Source organism: Eleutherodactylus coqui, chromosome 1 (genome assembly GCF_035609145.1).
Source record: "Eleutherodactylus coqui strain aEleCoq1 chromosome 1, aEleCoq1.hap1, whole genome shotgun sequence".
Classification (NCBI taxonomy): Eukaryota; Metazoa; Chordata; class Amphibia; order Anura; family Eleutherodactylidae; genus Eleutherodactylus; species Eleutherodactylus coqui.
In genome coordinates, this window is record NC_089837.1 from 207094113 (window position 1) to 207115066 (window position 20954).

Consider the following 20954-nt stretch of genomic DNA (forward strand, 5'->3'; position numbering starts at 1 on the left):
TATCGGCCAATGCAATTGTTCAAACTGGTCAGATATGTTGGCCGACACTGGGTCAAAATTAAATTTTCGAAGACTTTCAAATGTGACCGACATCTTTCCAGACAATGATGGTTTTGACATTGGTCAGCTAAAAGGATCCGTAATTGTTAAATTTTACCAGACAAACAATCATTTTGGTTGAAATCACATATTTTCATCAACTTTAGTTTTATATATGTGTGAGCACCTTTAGACTAAAAACCATTATAGACTATGGAGACCTAAGGAAACACAGTTATACAGTGATTTATGTGATGAATATCACTTTCACATCATTGCTGAATTTACACCTCAGTACATATAGGCAGAAATGCAGTCCTAAGCTCTCGTTCACGACCTGAAGGTTGCGGGTTTAATTCTTGCATGGTTCAGGTAGCTGGCTCAAGATTGACTCAGCCTTCCATCCTTCCGAGGTCGGTAAAATGAGTACCCAGCATGCTGGGGGGTAAAAGACAACTGGGGAATGCAATGGCAAACCACCCCGCAAAAACAGTCTGCCAAGAAAACGTCACAATGTGACGTCACCCTCGGAGTTAGTCATGACTCGGTGCTTGCACCAGGGGACTTTACCTTACATATATTGAATGTCACCAAACGAAAGTGTGACAAAAAAGTTTCTACATGAGTAAAATTATGTAAAAACTTTTTAAGTCACCTTGTATACAGATGAAGAATTTTGTAGGATAGTTTTTCATTTATTGTATGAATGTGCTCTGTATCAGTCAATCAGATGCCTTGACCTTGTGTAGAATCACTGGCGTCACTATAGGGGATGCAGTTGCACCCGGGCTCAGGAGCCTCAGGGGGCCCATGAGGCCTCTATTCTCCATACAGGGAGCCCAGTACTATAAATAAAGCATTATAGTTAGCGGGCCCTGGTAAAGGTTTTGCATTGGGGCCCAGGAGCCCAAGAGACGTTGGGGGACCCTAAGATAAACTTTTGCACCCAGGCCCATGAGACCTTAGCTACACCCCTGTTAGGGCCTTAGTGAGGAAGCTTCGCAGAAGACTTCAGCCAATGTATGAAACTGTGTCATACGCTAAATATGATTATTTCAAGTGGCAGTTGAGTATGCGGTACACCTATTATGTATTCAATGATTCTACTCTATTCAAAAACAATACATTCAGGACAAACCACAAGGGAATAGAAATGTAACTGCATCTTGAAGCAAAATTCTTCAACCATGAGACCTCTATTCAGAGCAGCTTGTACAGTGAAAATGTACAGAGTCTTTTGTGTCTAATTACAATGACAATAGCTGCTATTGTTCTTCACAACCTCTATCCCTCACATCCTTAATGAGCACCGTTGTGTAACAGTCATCTCTGTACTGTATTATGTAGAACAGCCTCCATAAGAACAGAGTCCTGTGCACAACAAGTCCGAGCTCCAAAGGGTAGCAAGAAAACAAGCTGCCCCAGACCCAAGCTGCATCCCAACAAACAGGGTCATAGACAGGTCCACATATCAACTAGGGTCAACATTCAGCCGGACTCCATCTGAAGTACAAAACTATGAACATAAGCCAAATCAAGTTATGATAATGAGCAATAATAAATTGGTAAAGTGCCACAAATTATGTTGGCGCTATATACAGATGATGATGTTTTATTATTATTATAGAATAATGAATATTTTTCAACTGGGTGAAACTCTTACTATCTGTTCTGAAAACTAAAATGAAAATAGTTACCCCAGAGCATTCATCTAGGTGACCGTGCAAGATTTATATCTGCTGTAAAGACACATCTTTTCCTAGATTTATTATAGAAATAGTGTTCAAGGGAATTTGCATGTGATTTTTATTGTCCAAATAAAGGCCCTTAAGGCTGATTTAGACACAACGACTCTCGCTCAAAAATCGCTCAAAGCCTTCTTTTGAGCGAGAATCGTTGTGTGTAATTGCACTGACAGGCCTTAGTCACACGGGCGTTTTTTCGCGCGATTTGCGGATCGCATGACGGATGCGCATCCGCAAATCGCGTGACCGGGGCCAAAAAAAAAAATCGCCTGAAAAATCTGCTCCTAGCCGCGTTTCATTAGAAACGGGCCGGAGCTGTCCAGCGCATTGAATTCAATGGAGCCGGCAATACAGCAGATCATGAATTCATGAATGGGTGTGAGTGAGACCTGTCTCTGATTGGCCCAGCGCTGAGCCAATCAGGGGCAGGTCTGACTCACACCCCCTTCACACCCACTGCAGGCCGGCCGCGCTGAACTCCGTCTGCCGGGACAAGGTGAGTATACATTTTTTTTTTAATTTTTACACATTTCTGGATGAATTGCAGGGAAGGGCTTATATTTTTAAGCCCTTCCCGACAATTCATCCTGCGCTCGACGGCAGCCCATTGCTTTCAATGGAGCCGGCTGTATTGCCGGCTCCATTGAATTCAATGGGCAAACATCATTCTTCTCTGCCACAGCTGTTACAGCTGTGGCAGAGGAGAATGATTTGTCTACTATATATTCTCAATGGGGCCGGCGCTGCTGCCGCCGGCCCCATTGAACGCATGTAGAGAAGAGAACAGGAATCGCAGATCGCAGATAGGTGCGATCTGCGATTACTGTTCTATAATTTATCAGACGAGCGCATAAAAAGCGCTCATGTGTCCGATACCATTGCAAAGCAATGGTTTTAAAAAAATCACCAGACGCATTCGCATGCGCAAATCGCGCGAAAAAACGCCCGTCTGACTAAGGCCACATTGTGCAGCCTGCTGAAAGAGAACGATCAGCCTTATCAGGAGTTCACAGTGGGATACAGCTGATACTATTGTTTTAGCTGTATCCTGCTCCCTGAACACAGACGGGGTATGAAGAACACAGCTGTCTTCTTCATACTCTGCACAGAGCGCACAGCTGTATACCAGCTGAATGCTCCGTGAACAGTCGGGGTATGAAGAACACAGCGGTCCAGCTGTGTTCTGTATACCCCACTCAAAGCACTCAGCTGTTATACAGCTGAGCGCTCTGAGAAGAGAACAGCTGGAGGCAAAAGACAAGAGGCCCCGCTTGTCTTCAACATACCCCGCTTGCAGCACTCACAGCTGAGCACTCCGAGAAGAGAACAGCTGGATGAGAATACAAGCTGCCCCGCTTGTCTTCTGCATACTCCGTTCGGAGCGCAAAGTGATCGCTCAACGTTTGAGCGATCACCTTGCCCTGTAAATGCACACAGCGATTATTGCTCAAAAGTCGCTCAAAAGACATCTTTTGAGCGATAATCGTTGTGTCTAAACCAGGCATTATACACATTAGAAGACCTAAACCAGTGTGTACGGTGAGATCTAATGACTCTTGCAAAAGTATTATGGAGGCCTCCCAACTTTCCTCTAACATCATCTATCAAAAAAGGATCAAACCCATTGTATTTCAACACCCAATACTTTTGTACACCCCTCCCTCCTGGAGATAAGCAGTTGCCAGAGCTGGTTTTCTCCACTGCCTTCATTGAAAACACATGAACATTTTTATGTATTTGGGAAAGTTGGGAGAAATAGTTTAGTTTACAGCAAATTCGTATCACAAAACTTGTGAATACAACTTAAAGGGGTTGTCCCGCGCCGAAACGTTTTTTTTTTTTTTCAATAGCCCCCCCGTTCGGCGCGAGACAAACCCGATGCAGGGGTTTAAAAAAAAAAACGGATAGTACTTACCCGAATCCCCGCGCTCCAGTGACTTCTTACTTACCTTGCGAAGATGGCCGCCGGGATCTTCACCCACGGTGGACCGCAGGTCTTCTCCCATGGTGCACCGTGGGCTCTGTGCGTTCCATTGCCGATTCCAGCCTCCTGATTGGCTGGAATCGGCACACGTGACGGGGCGGAGCTACGAGGAGCAGCTCTCCAGCACGAGCGGCCCCATTCAGAAGGGAGAAGACCGGACTGCGCAAGCGCGTCTAATCGGGAGATTAGACGCTGAAATTAGACGGCACCATGGAGACGGGGACGCTAGCAACGGAGCAGGTAAGTGAATAACTTCTGTTTGGCTCATATTTAATGCACGATGTACATTACAAAGTGCATTAATATGGCCATACAGAAGTGTATAACCCCACTTGATTTCGCGAGACAACCCCTTTAAGTGAAAACAGTTACCACCTTCAAGAGAATACTACACCACAGGCAACACAGATCCCTCTGTGTTTCTTCCTCCATATCTCGTAGTATACTATTTGAATGCCCTCTCCATCTATTATCTGCTGACCACCTGGGTGACACCACTCCACATCTCATTCTACCATCAGCAATCGTCTTGAAGAAAGATTAGGACCAGACTTCACATGTGCGCTATGAATAAACAGTACCCTTTAAACACAAGAATTTATATTCCCCTAGAAACATATTTAGTCATTTTTTTCTTAGAGCAGTAAAAAAAAATGTATAATGCTGAAATAATAAATCCCCTACAGAAGTTGCACAAATAAAAACTTTTTGATTTTGAGTTTAGTCTAGAAACAAACCAGAAACAAGCAACTTTTCCTGGGGAGTAATTCACCTTGCCTCGCTTCACCTTCAAGGCGGACTACTGATAACTAGGCACAGCTCTACCGGATTCTCACTCCTAGGCAGTGTGATCATCTTCTTATATAGACAACTACCCATTCAACAACAACATTGTCCATCTTCCATAGGAATGTTCACAGGAAAAAGTAAATAGTTCAGCCTTGACAAGTCTACTGTTCTTGCCTAAACACCTGCAATTTATGTCAAGTTTGCCATATGTTAGCTTCAAGTCAACGAAAACACGAAAGTATCAATTAGCTGTGAATAAAATAGCATTTGCATGTTATGTTTCTCTGCATCAACATTCTTCAAGGATATAGCAAAAGATCTAGTTACAAATTGTTTAGACTTCAGTAGTAGAAAAAGAAGAGTTTGGCACTCACAAGTGGATAAAACTCAGTCCTTTCTTTACACCCAGCATGCAAAACATGTGGATTTTGGTGCAGATCTGTCACATGTAAAAGAACCCTCATTGTCGTCATCTCTCCTCTACTTCACCAATTTTCTGTACTATCAGATAGGCTTAGTGAGATCAATGAGTTATGGAAGACGAGGAAAGTTGAAACTTTAAGGCCTCATGTCCACGGGGAAAATCAGGCCCGCTACGGATTCTCTATGGAGCATCCGTAGCGGGTCCCTCCTGCCCCGCGGACATGAGTGCTGAAAAGAAGAATTAATAAGAATTAACTTACCCGCAGCGGACCGGGAAGGTCTTCTCTTCTTCACGGCCGGATCTTCTTTCTTCGGCCGGTGGATGTACTCGGCACGTCGGCAGCATGCCGGGCACATCCGCCGGGCCGAAGCAAGAAGATCCGGCCGTGAGGAAGAGAAGATGTGCCTGGTCCGCCGCGGGTAAGTTATTCTTATTTTAGGTCTCCCACGGGGACGGCTCCTGCACGCTTCTATTGAAGCCTATGGAAGCTGTCCGGATCCGCGGGAGACCCGCATGAAAATGGAGGATGTCACGTTTTTTTTCATACTCCATTTTTTAAAAATTCCCTTTTATTGACCATCCGCGGGTATTTATCTACCCGTGGGTGGTCAATGCATTCCTATGGGGTGCGGATCCGCGGGCGGGAGAAGAGTTAAAATCTGCTGCGGATTTAATTCTTCTTTTGCCCATGGACATGAGGCATAAGAGTTTTCTTCATAAATCCATTTTTAAATATTAAGTTGCATGATGCAATTTGGATGAATGGAGAAAGTAGTTAAATATTTCTAAAGATGTATTTCCATCAGGCAGCCAAAAAAAAGGGTCCTTAAAATGCTTTAAATTCCTACCCTGCAAACAGTATAAAGCACTGACAAGCTTCCATATGGTTCTGAAAATAAGGTCATGGTGGAAGAGGACAAAAACACATTCCAATCCTCCGCTCATGGAGATGCTACGCTATAATTTAGAAGACTGTAATTCCACAATCTGAGATAAGATACATGTTCCATGATGAAAACCATTCCAGACCGCTTTCAAATGAACACTTTCAGAAATGTAATTGGAAGAAGTAAGAGAGCAATATCTCTGGCCAATAACGCTAAGAAAACATCCTACCAATTTCCTGATTATTGTTTCATAAATAAAATGCACAATTAGGCAGAAACAGCTTGTGCTTCCTACTGGAGAACGCCTTTATCGCTGCAGCCGTACACTGAAAACTGGAATGTTGTGGAAGACACAGGATTTGAGAGAGGCGGGTGCTTTCCTGACCCTTGGTGGATGTCTTGGATTAGAAGCCCCTGCGGAATTCGTGGCCACACGCCTGTCGCAAATTCTGCAGCAATGTGCGTCAATAGCATGCAATGTAAAATAATTCTTCCTCGCACGTGAGTGGAAATCACTAGTGAGGAAGAATTGCAGCATGCTCTATTTTTGTGCGAGACTTGCATGGACGGCTTCCATTGCAGTCAATAGAAGCTGTCCGTCCCGTGGCAATTCCAAAATGTCAATTTCAAAAATTGCTGCGGATCTTATTCATCGCAAGCACGATGGCGCATCATTCTCTGCACTGTGCATGTTCAGCAGCATGCCAGCCGGAACATCGACAGTACATCCGAGGCAGGTAGGCAGGTTACTGGCCGGCACAGGGTCGGATTTCACTGTGAAATCTCGCAGCTGGAATCCGACCCAGCCGTGTGCATGCGGCCTAATTCTGAGAGTTCAATATTTTCCTGACAAACTTCTGCATGGAACATACAAGTAAATTCACAGGATATAGGATACAGGAGGAGTTAAAAAAAGATTTCCTCAGGTTCTTATAAATCCTGCTGATTGCCTAATCCCACAAACTGGTGCACCGCCTAACTATCCCATAATTCACATAATCACATTCAGATATGGAGATACCTACTAGAATAAAATTTGATCAAAAATGACAAAGTAAGAAAGGTCACGCAGCAGGGCTGTGGAGTAGAGTTGTGGAGGCCAATTTTGGAGGAGTCTATAGAAATGTACCTAGAGTTGTCGGAATGGAATGAAACTTCTAGGTGTGATTGTAACGTTGATATAAATAAGTGATTACAATATCAGAGGAAAAGGATAATTTATTGTGGAAAACTGACCCCTTGAAGGGAGGCTGTAGTACCCTGTTGTACCACCTCTAGCTTGGATACAAGCTGTGATACAGGCGGCATGGGGGCTCTAGTACCCTGTTGTACCGCCTCTAGCTTTGATACCAGATGTGATATGGGTGGGCATGGAGGCTCTAGTACCCTGTTGTACCGCCTCTATCATGGATGTATGATGTGATACAGGTGGGCATGGAGGCTCTAATACTCTGTTGTACCATCTCTAGCTTGGATACAAGATGTAATATGGGCAGGGATGGAGGCATACAGGTTTCGTATGGTATCCTGAGTCACATTGCTGCACATTTGCTGTAACTAAGCCAGTAGATCCTGCAAACCTTTAGGTTGTCAAAGTTGGCATCCCAGATAGTCCCATACATGTTCTATTAGCAATAAATCTGGCGACTGAGAGGCCACAGAAAAGTGACAATGTTGTGGCTTCCTGTGACAAGCTTGCTGTGTGCTCAGCCGAGCCTTATCCTACTGGAAAATGTCTCTTGGAAGCCCTGCCATGAGAGGAACACATGTGGCTGCAGGATGTCCTGAACATATTACTGAGCTGTCAATGTCCCTCATACCTCTAGTAGGGGTGACCGACTCTCATATGTAATGTCCCCTCCTCCCCACACATACAATCACAGGGCGGGCAGGGTGCTGCGGGGGAGAGCGGGGAGGAACGGAGGGGAGATCTCTCTCTCCCTCTTCCCCCCCCCCCCCCTGCTGACTGCCGCTACTCACCGCTCCCCTGCCGCCGCACCCGAACCTTCAGTCTCGAGCAGGCAGGTGCTAGCTAAAGGCAATGCTCGCTCGAGCAATTGCTTTTAGCGAGTATACTCGCTCATCTCTAATCCTTATCCTCAAAGCTTTTAGTTGAAAGAAAACATGATTCATATATGAAGGAGTCGGAGTCTGGGAAAACTAAGGAGTTGGAGATTTTGCTTACCGACTCCACACGCATAGGTTACCCATACCACCAGCACCCCAACAAAAAGCCCTAAACAAGTAGCACATCTGGTCTAAATACTGGTAACAAAAAAGAGAAAAGTACTGATGTCAGCCAAAACGTCTGACAGGCATCTGGTGACAAACCTCACTGCTAATCTTCAATTGCTGTAAATAAGCAAAATGAATGGGAGTCTTCATGGACTCACATTGTGTTTCCAAGCATGATATAAACATGCACAAAGAAAGCTTCCAGCAAAAGTAATTGAAATATGCCAATGTGTGATGTGTGAAAACAACATTACGATTGTCTTCATACCAAGTTGTTACTGATCTTCTGGATTAACCATATACTTAATCGTTGGCCTCTGGGCAGAGTAATTGGACCTACAAGTGCATTAATAGGAAATGACAGCACAATGTATTTTTCAGACACAGCACTAAATTACATGTTTCGGGATAATGAGAGTGTTTATGTGCCAACTTTTACGCAGTCGCCACGTTGCCTCTTCTTAACAGTGTTCTCTGTTGGATTCTTCTATAGCGGCCATGAAACTTTACATTTACAACCAGATGTCTGACTCCAGTAAGGACAAACCACTACAATAACTTGACTGTTCAGTGTCGGGAATTTCTAAAGACTCATCCACAGCTTGTTTCTATCTCCTCTGAATGAGTGTATCTGTCTTTGAGTCCAATGGTAGGATGGACGCTGGATCTTTATGAATAGAACAAACTGAAGCTCTCTATATGACCTCCGAGGGGCTAACTCTCTAAATGTGAGGCCACAGCTTTCTTAAAAGAATCTAGCACAAATGTATATATACCATAGACATGTTCATACCGCATAATGTCATGATCAGAAATGAGTTAAGCTGCCACATACCTACATTTCAGGGAATTCAATTTCTTATATGTAGAGATGAAGCAACTTAAGACGTGTATCTGTAAATATTTCACCAAACTAATATGAGAATGGAACAAGGTGAAAAGCTGTATTGTTGAAATTTGCTTTTATTAAATTCTCGTTAAAATTAGGTGAAAGCAACCATCTGGTCCCAGACAAACCAAGATGGCCATACCACTTCTCTAACTACCTGATGCACACTGTAATTGGTCGTCTAAAACACTTCACATCGTTCCAATTGGCTAGTGTTACTCAAGTAAGCGGTGTTTTTGCCAGGTTCCAGGTCTGGCTCGCTCTACGTAGGGTTTAATAAGTAGTTATCCCATCTCATCTACCCTGGATAGAGATATGGCCACCTACATCTGAAAGGCTGGATTCAGAAGACATCAAAAAAATAAAGGGCTCTTCTGGTGGGAATTGGATCTCCATACTGTGGTAAGCCGGTTCCAATTTCTTCTTGGCGGTTATTTTACAGTTTCTATAGAAGAGTACGGTTAGTGATACATTGCCTGATTGTAAGCCTTCATTGTTGATCACTACTTTATTCGTGGATGACTACTTATGACCAGTTTTTGCAGCAATCACTGTGCTAGCTAATGATTCTACTCAACAATACTTCGTGAACATTGCTACTAGGATTCATATATATTCATAAAACTTACATTCAACTATACAATTTTTACCCTTTCTCGAATTCAATATCTGCCAAAGGTTATTCTACAATGGTAAAATGCGCCCAAAAGATCTTCTAGCCACAAAATACTGTGATTCTGCCTGACCCTTGACCGTGTCAAATGCTTGATTTATCAAGGAACAGCAACTCTACCAGGTAGATGGCGTAAATCTGTATCACTTTAGGTGGCTGTACATTTAGATAGCTGTTGGGTGAATGTTCGTTTAGTCGACAGCTATTCCTCCCGACTGTATCATAAATATACATGGAACAGCCACTGCCAGACACTTTCTCTAAAAGAACAATGGAAGCAGGCAAACAAGGAGGACAGAATTAAACCATTTACAATTTTTTTTTACATTTTGGCGGCTTGGGACTGGCTTCTATAACCCCCAACAATCAGTAGTAACCAGCCAGCCACATATTTCAAATAAATAGCGATCCATGTAAATGAAGTGCTGCAATGCCTAAGTAGGGGAAGTTCATAGGTCCCAATATGGCATATGGACGGGGTTCTCATGGTGAGACAACTCCTTTAAGAATACTCTATACTCACTTCTTGTACGGTCTTTGCAAATCAGTGGCATCCTATTTCTCACCGACATATTTGGACTTTGCAGCTGTCTTTCAGCCCACTGATCAAGTACTGCATTACAGGACACTACACCATGATGCTTTCCTAGCAGATATAATGGGGTGGGCTAAAGGGGGATAGAGGTCCCATTGTTATGATACTTTTGAGGAACTTTATAGTCTCAGTGCACAAGCTTTGAAGAACATTTCAGATCAATAGTTGTATGGGCCTCACTGTCTATAACTGGGTCTGTTTGACTCCCATTCAGCTGTCTGGCATATTACAGTAAGCACCCCGCACTTTAATGGTATTTAGCGATGAAGGCTGCAGATGAAACCTCCAATGATAATGTGAATGAGTCTTAACTATGCTATTCAGCACTACAAACAAAACTTATACACTGTGGTACATAAGTATATTCGACTACTTGGTCACAATGTTGATGTTGAAAATTTACATTTAATAACGTCACAAAAACACTAATTATTATTATTATTATTATTATGTGTGAACATTCAATGTTAATTAACTAACTATCCTTTCTGACTGATACGATTTCTGCTTTTCCATTGTGTGATCAGCATTGGAGAGCTTAAAGGGGTTGTCCCGCGAAAGCAAGTGGGGTTATACACTTCTGTATGGCCATATTAATGCACTTTGTAATGTACATCGTGCATTAAATATGAGCCATACAGAAGTTATTCACTTACCTGTTCCGTTGCTAGCGTCCTCGTCTCCATGGTGCCGTCTAATTTCAGCGTCTAATCGCAGTCCGGTCTTCTCCCTTCTGAATGGGGCCGCTCGTGCCGGAGAGCTGCTCCTTGTAGCTCCGCCCCGTCACGTGTGCAGATTCCAGCCAATCAGGAGGCTGGAAACGGCAATGGAACGCACAGAGCCCACGGTGCACCATGGGAGAAGACCTGCGGTCCACCGTGGGTGAAGATCCCGGCAGCCATCTTCGCAAGGTAAGTAAGAAGTCACCGGAGCGCGGGGATTCGGGTAAGTACTATCCGGTTTTTGTTTTAAACCCCTGCATCGGGTTTGTCTCGCGCCGAACGGAGGGGCTATTGAAAAAAAAAAAACCGTTTCGGCGCGGGACAACCCCTTTAAATACAATGCAAATCATAATATGATGATCAATACATGGAAAAGAACCTTTTGTTAATCTGAAGCACCACTATTCATCCGCTTGAGACCACAGATAGCAAAACACTACAATAATGTCATACTTTTAGTGATGTGATGCTTCGGGATATGGTTGAATATGAGGGACATCATTAATCCTATTGGTGAATACTGTATAAGCACAAATTAGCGTGGTCAACTGGGACAGACTGAAAGGGGTCATCCCAAAATCTAAAGTTATCCTGTCCACAGGATAGGCAATAACTTTCTGATCGGTGGGGTTCTCACCTCCGATGCCCGCACTGATCCTGAGAACAAAAGTCCCCCTTTTCTTGCCATTATGAGTTTGCTTCTGCCACGTGCAGTGATGGCAGACTGAATGGTACTTTGGCCACGCCATTCATTTTAATGTGGCTAACAGAAATTGCCAAGCGCTTGTACTTAGTTATCTCTGACAGTCCCATTAAAAGTGAATGGAGCACCATGTTTGTGTGACCGCTGTTCCACTCAATCGTTTCCTCACTGTGGAGAATACAGTAAGTCTGCAGTGAGGAGGGGAGCCCTGAACCCCCATTCTTGGGATCAAGGGACGTCTCGGCGATAAGATCCCCACTGATCATAAAGTTATCCCCTATCATATGGATAGGAGACAACTTTATAATTTGGGATAACCCTTTAAACCCCCTCAGCAGTTTTGGAAGAGTTCTGTTCATTCTGCAAGAAAATGGCATTACAGTTTAGGAGGAACCCAACTTGTTCTACTTCTAACAGCTGTAACTCTGGTTCTATCAGGGCTGCTGAAATGCTGCATTGTTGATCGGGGTCTTATAGTCAGGTAGGAACTTTCAAACGTTGATCCAGGGATTATTCTGACTGCCATTATGGAGTCGGAAAGGAATTTTTGCCCCCAAAATGGGCTAAATTGGCTTCTGCCTCGTTGGGGGTTTTTGCCTTCCTTTTGAAGAAGGGGTGGAAACAGGCTGAACTAGATGGACATTGTCTTCTTTCAGCCTAACATACTATGTTGGCATCGTTTTAAAATTATGATTTTTGGCTTTAAAACTATACCAAATATCCCTAGTCCTTATACAATCAGAGCACCTTTTGAAGTGGAGTTGGGAATACCGATTTTACAGTTGTCAATTTTCAGGCAGTATGTGCAGTGGAAAGAGGGGAGACCAGCAGATTGTTCATCATCCCCTCCAATCAATCAGAGAGGATATTTGCTCTATGATTGTCACATAATGGGCTTTCCCTGAAAAGGAGTGAAATGACGAGGACTTGTACACAATTTAACCCTGCAGATAAAGCAGTCTTCGCTGACTGTGCATGTAAACATTTCTGATTATATCACTCTCCAAAAACAGGGAAAAAAAATATTAAAATATCTTATATATACCTCAAAATGGTAACAATAAAAACTACAAGTTGTGTCACAAAAAAACAAGCCCGATACAGCTCTTCAACTGAAAAATAGAAATGCTCTGGTCCAGGAACGTGGTGCAAAAAGTCTTTTTGTTATATATTGTGCAAAACTGATAAACCATAATAAAACCTCTAGAAATGTGGTGTTGTCAGCATGGTGACTCAGTGGTTAGCAGTGTTGGTTTACAGCGTTGGGGTCCTGGGTACAAATCCCACCAAGGAAAACATCTGCATGTGTCTGCATGCTCTCCCCATATTTATGTGGGTTTTCTCCAGGTACTCTGGTTTCCCCGCACACTTCGAAAGCATGCTAATACTACATTTTTGCTATGTAAATGTGTGAAACAGATATTTATACCCCATTATGAACGCCATAAAGGTAAATCAGAAAAAAATATGGTGAAATTACTTTTTTCCATTGCCCCCCCAACAAATAAATTTAATAAAAGTTCCACAATACATTATATGTACACAAAATTGCTTCCTAAAAAAAACAAGATTCGTCCCGCAAAATACAACGTCTCATTCAGCTACCTTGACAACAAAAATTAAAAGTTATGATTGTTAGAACACAAATGGGCTTTAATTTACTGGCTCCAACATTAGTTATGCCCTATAAGGTTAAAAATGCACTGAAGGCAATGGAGTCCTGCGCCAAATATATTTACATGAGACATAAATTCAAAATCTACAATAACAAAATGAGACATTTTTGGGAGGATTTTTCCAATTTTAACGTGACTGTTGGGAGGGGTAAGAGGTTGAGGCTACTCTGCCAACAGCAATGCCCAAAGAAAAACATCATGCACCACTCTAGATACAATGAGATGGACAGATGTTCAGTCTGAAGCCATTATACCGCACCTAGAATAGTTTCAGAACTTTTATTTGGAAACAATGTGGGAAAGCACTTACAACTATTGAAAAACATTGTAAAGTATGTGCAAACTTGCAACAGTTGCAACTTTATTTGCAGAAGCCTCAGTATTTGTATTATGCACTTCTTTATACACTCAAAGACCTGCAGTGATTCCAGTTGCAACATCCTACATCCAGATGACATCCACATAAGATCAGACGTTCCTGGAGGAGTGCTATTTATTGTCCATCACACCATGGTGAGAGGAGCCCAGGAGCAATTCCTGCAACATCTGCTCACAGACCCTGATAACAGCTCACAGATGGATGTGACCAGACTCTGTGCTGCTCTCCAGACATTATATCGCCTCTCAGACGCCTGTGGAGACCCAGCCTATAGGGGGTCTTTATGGCAATGCTCCCTGGGAAAAAGTATGAAATCACAATACAGGGTGATTGAAAAAGAATGGTGCAAAAGTACAGCTGATTTCTTCATACATGAACTGACATACAACAGCCAGAGGGAGTGGAAAAGTTAGTGGAACTCTTCAAGTTTTTATTGCACCTTACAGAAGTCAGACGTCTGTGCTGTTGGTGACCCGGCAGATGTCAAGCCAGTAGCCCAGTTGGCAGCACATCCTCTGTTACTGCAGGTGTTTTAGGTCGTCTAGTGTCACCAACGGCGCCCATATCCATATCGGTAAAGTGTATTAAAAGTTCTGTCTTTTCCTGTCACTCTGGCTGTTGTATATCAGTTCATGTATGAAGAAATCAGCTTTACTTCTGCACTTGTAAGTAATATACTGTAGCTCCAACATGCTCTGCAGCGCTGTACACCAGCAACCCATTACCACAGGTAGAAGGGCAAACTAGATTAGTGTCATATATAGTAGAAGGTATATCTGTAATAATGTGTATATGATGTAATCCTACAGATCAGCGGTACAGCACGGCTGTGTGCATGTATAGAATAGCTACAGCAAGCTTAAGCAAAGCATCAGGATACGTGCGGGGCCGCAGTGACAGAAGGCTGGGAACTACACATTTATATTTAGGAAATGCTGACTTATTCCCTTTTTTTTGTTTGTATGATATATCCAGAGCACATGGGAGACTGTACTAGTGTAGGAAAGTTTAGTGCGAATGATGTATGGACAGGTGATGACTGCTCGGATACACAGTCTATAGATCATATAGAGGGATGTATGGACAGGTGATGACTGCTCGGATATACAGTCTATAGATCATATACAGGGATGTATGGACAGGTGATGACTGCTCGGATACACAGCCTATAAATCATATACAGGGATGTATGCACAGGTGATGACTGCTTGGATACACAGCTTATATATCATATACAGGGATGTATGGACAAGTGATGACTGCTCGGATACACAGTCTATAGATCATATACAGGGATGTATGGACAGGTGATGACTGCTCGGATACACAGCCTATAAATCATATACAGGGATGTATGGACAGGTGACTACTGCTCAGATACACAGGTGACGACTACTCAGATACACAGGTGACAACTGCTCAGATACACAGGTGACGACTGCTCAGATACACAGCCTATAGCTCATATAGAGTGATGCATGGACAAGTGATGACTGCCTGGATACACAGGTGATGATGGCTTGGATACACAGCCAATGGATGATATAGACTACAGTGATGCTAACTGCTAAGATACACTGCCTATGGATTATATAAAGTATATGGGCACGTGCTGACTACTCGGATACACAGTGTATCTATCGTATAGAGGACTACTTGGATACACAGCCTATAGATTATATGGAGTGATGTATGAACAGTTGATGACTGCTCAGATACACAGCCAATGGATCATATAGTCATGTTGACTGCTCGGATATACAGCCTATAGATAATATCAAGTGATGTAATGACATGTGATAATTGGTCAGACAGCCTATGGATCATATAGAGCAATGTATATGGACAGGTGATGACTGTTAGCCTATAGATCAGTGTTTCCCAACTCCAGTCCTCAGGGACCCCCAACAGGTCATGTTTTCAGGATCTCCTATAGTAAACACCACCTGTAGCAATGTCTGAGGCACTGACAATAATTACATCATCTGGGCAATGCTGAGGAAATCCTGAAAACATGACCTGTTGGGGCTCCATGAGTACCGGAGTTGGGGAACACTGATATATATCATACAGTGATATATGGAGAGCTGATGACTGGTCAGCCTGTGGATCATATAGAGCGATCAGCTCCAGAGCTGTCGGTGCAGCAGTAAGCAGTGCAGGGGGCACTGGCGGCACCACACACCTCTGTGCCCCGACCAGGTAGGTACAGCAGGGTGAATCAATCAATCAGCTCCCAATATGCAGACGTGTATTGATTAGTATGCCCAGGAAGAGTGATTGCCCGTCCCCTCCCCCACTCACCAGCATTCCCATCACTTCTGTCCAGAGATTGGAGAAGGCGTCAGACACGATGCCCTCCGCCTGGGGCTCCGCACTGCCAGCTTCTGCCTGTTCCCCTTCCATCGTGCTCCAGCGATATCAGTGTCCCCCGCTGCTCATTAGTCACATTCCTCAGGTGGCAACCACTGCAGAGCTCACAATGCCCCCCGTGCCCGCTGTACCATGGTATCTCCTCCACTAACCCCAGCGGGCGCCCGGACGAGTCCACAAAGTTACAGCGAGGGGGGCGGCCGAACAAGTGAGAAGGAAACTAATGCTCCGGCGGCTGTACAGTGAGACGGGCAGCCAGTGCGAGCGCTGCTCTGCCCGGGAGGGTGAATGGGTTGTGTGCAGCGTCCCCGGGACCTGGAATGTGAGTACACCTCCCCCCACGGCTGGAGTGCGCTCTTCCGTCTTCACATGAGCGCTCAGTGCCCAGTGACAGCTCCAGTGTGATGGAAGGGGAGGACAGGTCCGCTGCTGGCCGCGCTCTACGTCATCTTGGAAGATGTTTAGTGAAGTTTGACAAGGAGTAAAGATAAGTTTCCACACAACAGCTGGGCGGCAGATGTCCTACATACAATGTGCTGCAGTACATAGTGCAGGCTCCGTGCCACCCTGCTCTGGGCATGGCACCAGGCTTCAGAATTCTCAAAGACCCAAAATTGACTTTCTTGTGTTGCCGGCACATAAAAAGCAATAAAATTCAACTTCAAAAAGTGCCAAGAAAACAATTCTCATAGTTTTCATCTGAATAGAATAAAGTGATCATGTCATTTTTGCAAGTGAGGAAACTTTGCAAATTGGTTTTAAAGGGATTATCCAACCTTTTAACCCCTTAAGGACCACTACTTTTTTTCATTTTCAGATTTTCCTCTCCACTTTCAAAAAATCATAACTTTTCTTTATCCAGCGACATAGCTGTCTGATGGTTCGTTTTTTGCGGGATTCCTGTAGTTTCTATTGGTGCCATTTTGGAGTGCATATGACTTTTTGTTCACTTCTTATTCCATTTTTTTTCTTGGAGACGGGGTGACCAAAAAAGTGCAATTCTGACATGTTTTTTTTTTCTAACAACATTCACCATGCAGTATAAATAGTCATAACTTTGATAGCCCAGACTTTTATGGACACAGCAATATGAGATAGGTATTTCTTATAGATTTTTTTTTATTATAAATATGGAAAAAGGTTTTTTTTTGGTAATTTTTATCTTTTTTCAATAATTAATAAAACCTTTTTTCTTTCTACTTTCTTTTTTTTTTTAGTCCCCATAGGGGACTTGAACTTGCGATCGTTTAATTGCTCCTGCAGTATAATCTAATACCATAGTATTACATTATACCACAATCTGACAGCAATCTATCAAGCTACACCACAAACATGGCTTCATAGGCAATCTGCAATGGCAACCCTGAGAGCCTTCAGAAGGCCCTCAGCTGCCTTGCCAACCGGACTGCACTCCGCGATCTCATCACGGAACCCCTGTACTCCAATCAGGGCATTTAAATGCTTCTGTCAGAATTGATAGCGCCATTTGCAGGGTTAACAGTCACAGTTGCGGGCAGGTGTCAGCTGTCAAAGACCGCCATTGTATGCAGCAGGATCAACCCTTCATTCCGCTGTATACAAACCCCGAACCTCTATGATGTAACTCTGTTATGGAGCATTAAGGAGTTAATACTGCTGTCCTACACTTAGGATAGTCCATCAATTTCTGATTGCCACTGTAGGCCACCACCAATCAGCTGAATAAAGAGGCCGTGACACACTCGCGACAACATCGCTGGCCTCCCTGAGCATAGGCCATCAATTTTCAAAGGTTGGATAACCTCTGATGGGCCCCCTGCACATGGGCGGAAATTCTGCGGCAGGATTTCCCACAGAATTTCCGCCCCTGGACGCCTGCATAGGATTGCATTGCAAAACGCAATCCTATGCAGACAGCCGCAATTTGGCCGCGTTAAAATGTACGCGGAAAACAAATCGCGGCATGCAGGGCCCGCACAGAAATGTCTCTCCTGGCGCCCCGGCTCCGCTCTGCACGTGTGCAGTCCGGCCTGCAGCCGGCACATCAAAGAGCCAGAGCCGCGGGATAGGTGAGCGCCGCATTGGTCCCTGCAGGGGCTCGGGTCGGGTCCCGCTGCAAGAATTCTCGCAGCGGGATCCGACCCGGCTGTCTGCAGATGGCCTTAAGTGTCTACAGCACTCACTTTGGGACGGTATTTCACAAACTGCCAATCTTATGCGAAGAGAACACAGAGAATGCTGTGGAAAGAGCAAAGGGTTTCCAGCACTTCTGGATAGGATAAAAATCCACTCTTTGGTCTTTCCCAACATACTGCTGCTGCCAATAGCATGCTGTTCACCAGGAGGAACAGACCGGGCTGTGGATATATTCATAGTCACATGCTGCAAGCATATTTCTGCTTTGATTTGACCATTACTCTAATGGTGTGGCCGAGGAAAAACATCCAGCAAAAGGGGATTCTGTGCATGAAAACAATCTGAAAGGGGTCAGAGGAGGATGTCAAGAATCATTCTGATTAACATCTCACAAATGCTATTGCTGTCTTCTAAACAGAAGGACAAGACTCTATTAGGTAAAAGAGTCAGAATTTGGAGTAAGGAGCAGGAATCCATGACCCCTTCCAGTGTAACTGATCAGGCTGGTGGAGTAATGGGTTGGGGAATGTTTTCTTGGGTCCACTGATACCTGGCAAATCACTATAGTTCTGAAGGCCAAAGGAGGCCCAATAGGCTGCTAGGCCGGTTTCACATCGTCTTTAGAACCTCCGGCCGAAGGTTTCATCACAGATCCGGCTGAAAATACCGGGAGAAATAGTGTTGCATGCAGTGCTTTATCTTAGATTCAAGATCCGGGTAGCTGAGCAGGAAGTGAATGGACCCCAATATAGATAATGGGGTTCGTCCAGGGCTGTTCGACCACGGGGATTCCCCTGATCTGCTTCCCGAACGGAGAAGCAAAAGCAAAGCGGAATCCCAAAGCAGTTGGGTATGTCTAATAAAGTGGCCATCCAGTGTAGTTTTTTTTTTTTATAACAGGAAGGCTACCAACACACGAATGCGTTACGAAACGCACAAAACGTACGCGAATATGAACTCCATTGAATGGAGACATACACATGAGCGATGTTTTCTCTTACAGAAATGCTGTGATGTAAAAAATCACTGCATGTCCTATGTTTTTCACGTCCCCCGGATTGCATCGCCCATTACTTTCAATGGGGCAGTCAAACGCATTGCATGCAGTGCGATGTGCAAGCAAGTGTGATGTTTCCCCTTGAAGTCAACGGGAAACGCATGTCGATAGCGGAGGATTGCAATTTCACAGAAGTGATGCGAGACATTTTTGTATGAAAAACCTCTCACATCCGCAGGTAAAACGCACGTTAACAAGCGCGATATCGGACTGGGTTTCTCAGCCTGATATCGCGCCGTGTGACTGTAGCTGTAGTACGTTGTCTATAAGCTGCATGCCAGGGTATTAATGACCATAGCGTCCTAATATAGCTGAGAGCTCAGCCCCGGCTCGCACATCCTGTAGAGAACAGGTTTGATGAGCTTAGTCATCTAGCAGACAACGGGGCGGGCACACCTCTACCCAAGTATGTCTGGGCCTGGGAGGAGATGTCAGGAAAGCAAGCACTGGAAACATGGATGTCAGCTTTTTGCTTTTACTCAGCCGACTGATGTGCTATGATATTCCAACCAAAATAGTGAAGAAACATCCTGTGCCGGGCGCCGCCTGCCTCTTCTCAATGTCCTCTTTATTCCGGGCTGGCAGGGTAAATATTGTGGACGGTGGTGCGGCCCACAAGCTAACATTAGCTGGATACCTCACAGGGGTGACTGGAGGTACGAGCCATGAGGTGAGCGCGGTGGAAATACGTCTCACTGGCTTCATGACTCTCCACAAACACGCCGCCGACAGAACATACATGTCATCTACAGCTCGGCTGCATTCACACGCAATGTTCTGCTCAGGATTCGTGAGGCCGAACCAGGAGAGGATCCTAAAATAATAAATGTCAATCTATACAGAAGATTTTCAGTGCAGAGGCTCAGTGTTCTCTTTAAAACATCCTAGGCTAATATCGCATGGGCAAGTGCGCTATCGGACCTTGAAACTCGGTCCGATATCGCATTCGCCAACATGCAATATCCCAATGGATGCAAGGCATTTTAGTGTTAAAACCACATCGCATCGCTTTAGGGAAGTAACGATCCTCCGCCTTGGAAGATTGCGGAGTGTTTCCCATTGCGTTCAATGGGTAAACTGCGCATCGCACTCGCGTGCACCTTGCATGCGGTGGGTGCGATGCTGTGCCAGCCCTATTGGAAACAATGTGATGCAATGTGAAGTGTTCCAAGGGAAGGCCTAAACATCGGACATGCTGCAAGGAAGTTACTGCAGGAAACAAAAATGCCCATGTGTATGACCCCATTCAAAAGAATTGGGGTTTATATTTGTGCGTCTCGCCATGAACAAAGCTCGCACAAGTCTTGCACTCGTGTGCATGTAACCTTAAACAGCTCCACTAGTTGTATGTATTCCCTGATATATATGACAACCAGTGATTCATGCTAGTATGTTTATTTTTTTCTACTCCTTTACACAAGAGGATATACATGTACACCCTCCATTATCATGGGGTGCGTGAAGTGGACCCAGGAGCCATGACCACTGCATACCCAGCAGGTAACAGCATCGCAAATAAAGACTATTGTGGGTATTATGATCTCCTAACAACCCCAATTGTTTGTTTATTTCTGAATGATCAAGTATATATTAGCAAGCTATATACTAGCACAAAATATTACAATAAAGCTATCTTTACACGGGGTGATTACACCTCGAATTATCGCTG

The 20954-nt window shown here is 44.2% G+C and overlaps 1 protein-coding gene across 3 annotated transcripts in view; it reads right to left on the bottom strand.

The window, feature by feature from the left end:
- Positions 1-20954, bottom strand: part of SASH1 (SAM and SH3 domain containing 1) — a 203897-nt gene that overhangs the window by 171246 nt on the left and 11697 nt on the right. For 2 of the 3 annotated variants that reach the window (XM_066605455.1, XM_066605453.1), the window contains exon 1: positions 16045-16485. The exons of the other annotated variant lie outside the window; for it this stretch is intronic. In XM_066605455.1, the coding sequence (XP_066461552.1) occupies positions 16045-16146 (102 nt within the window). In that variant the 5' untranslated portion in view covers positions 16147-16485. Of the gene's footprint in view, positions 1-16044; positions 16486-20954 lie in introns of those variants that run through there. 3 annotated transcript variants of the gene reach the window in all.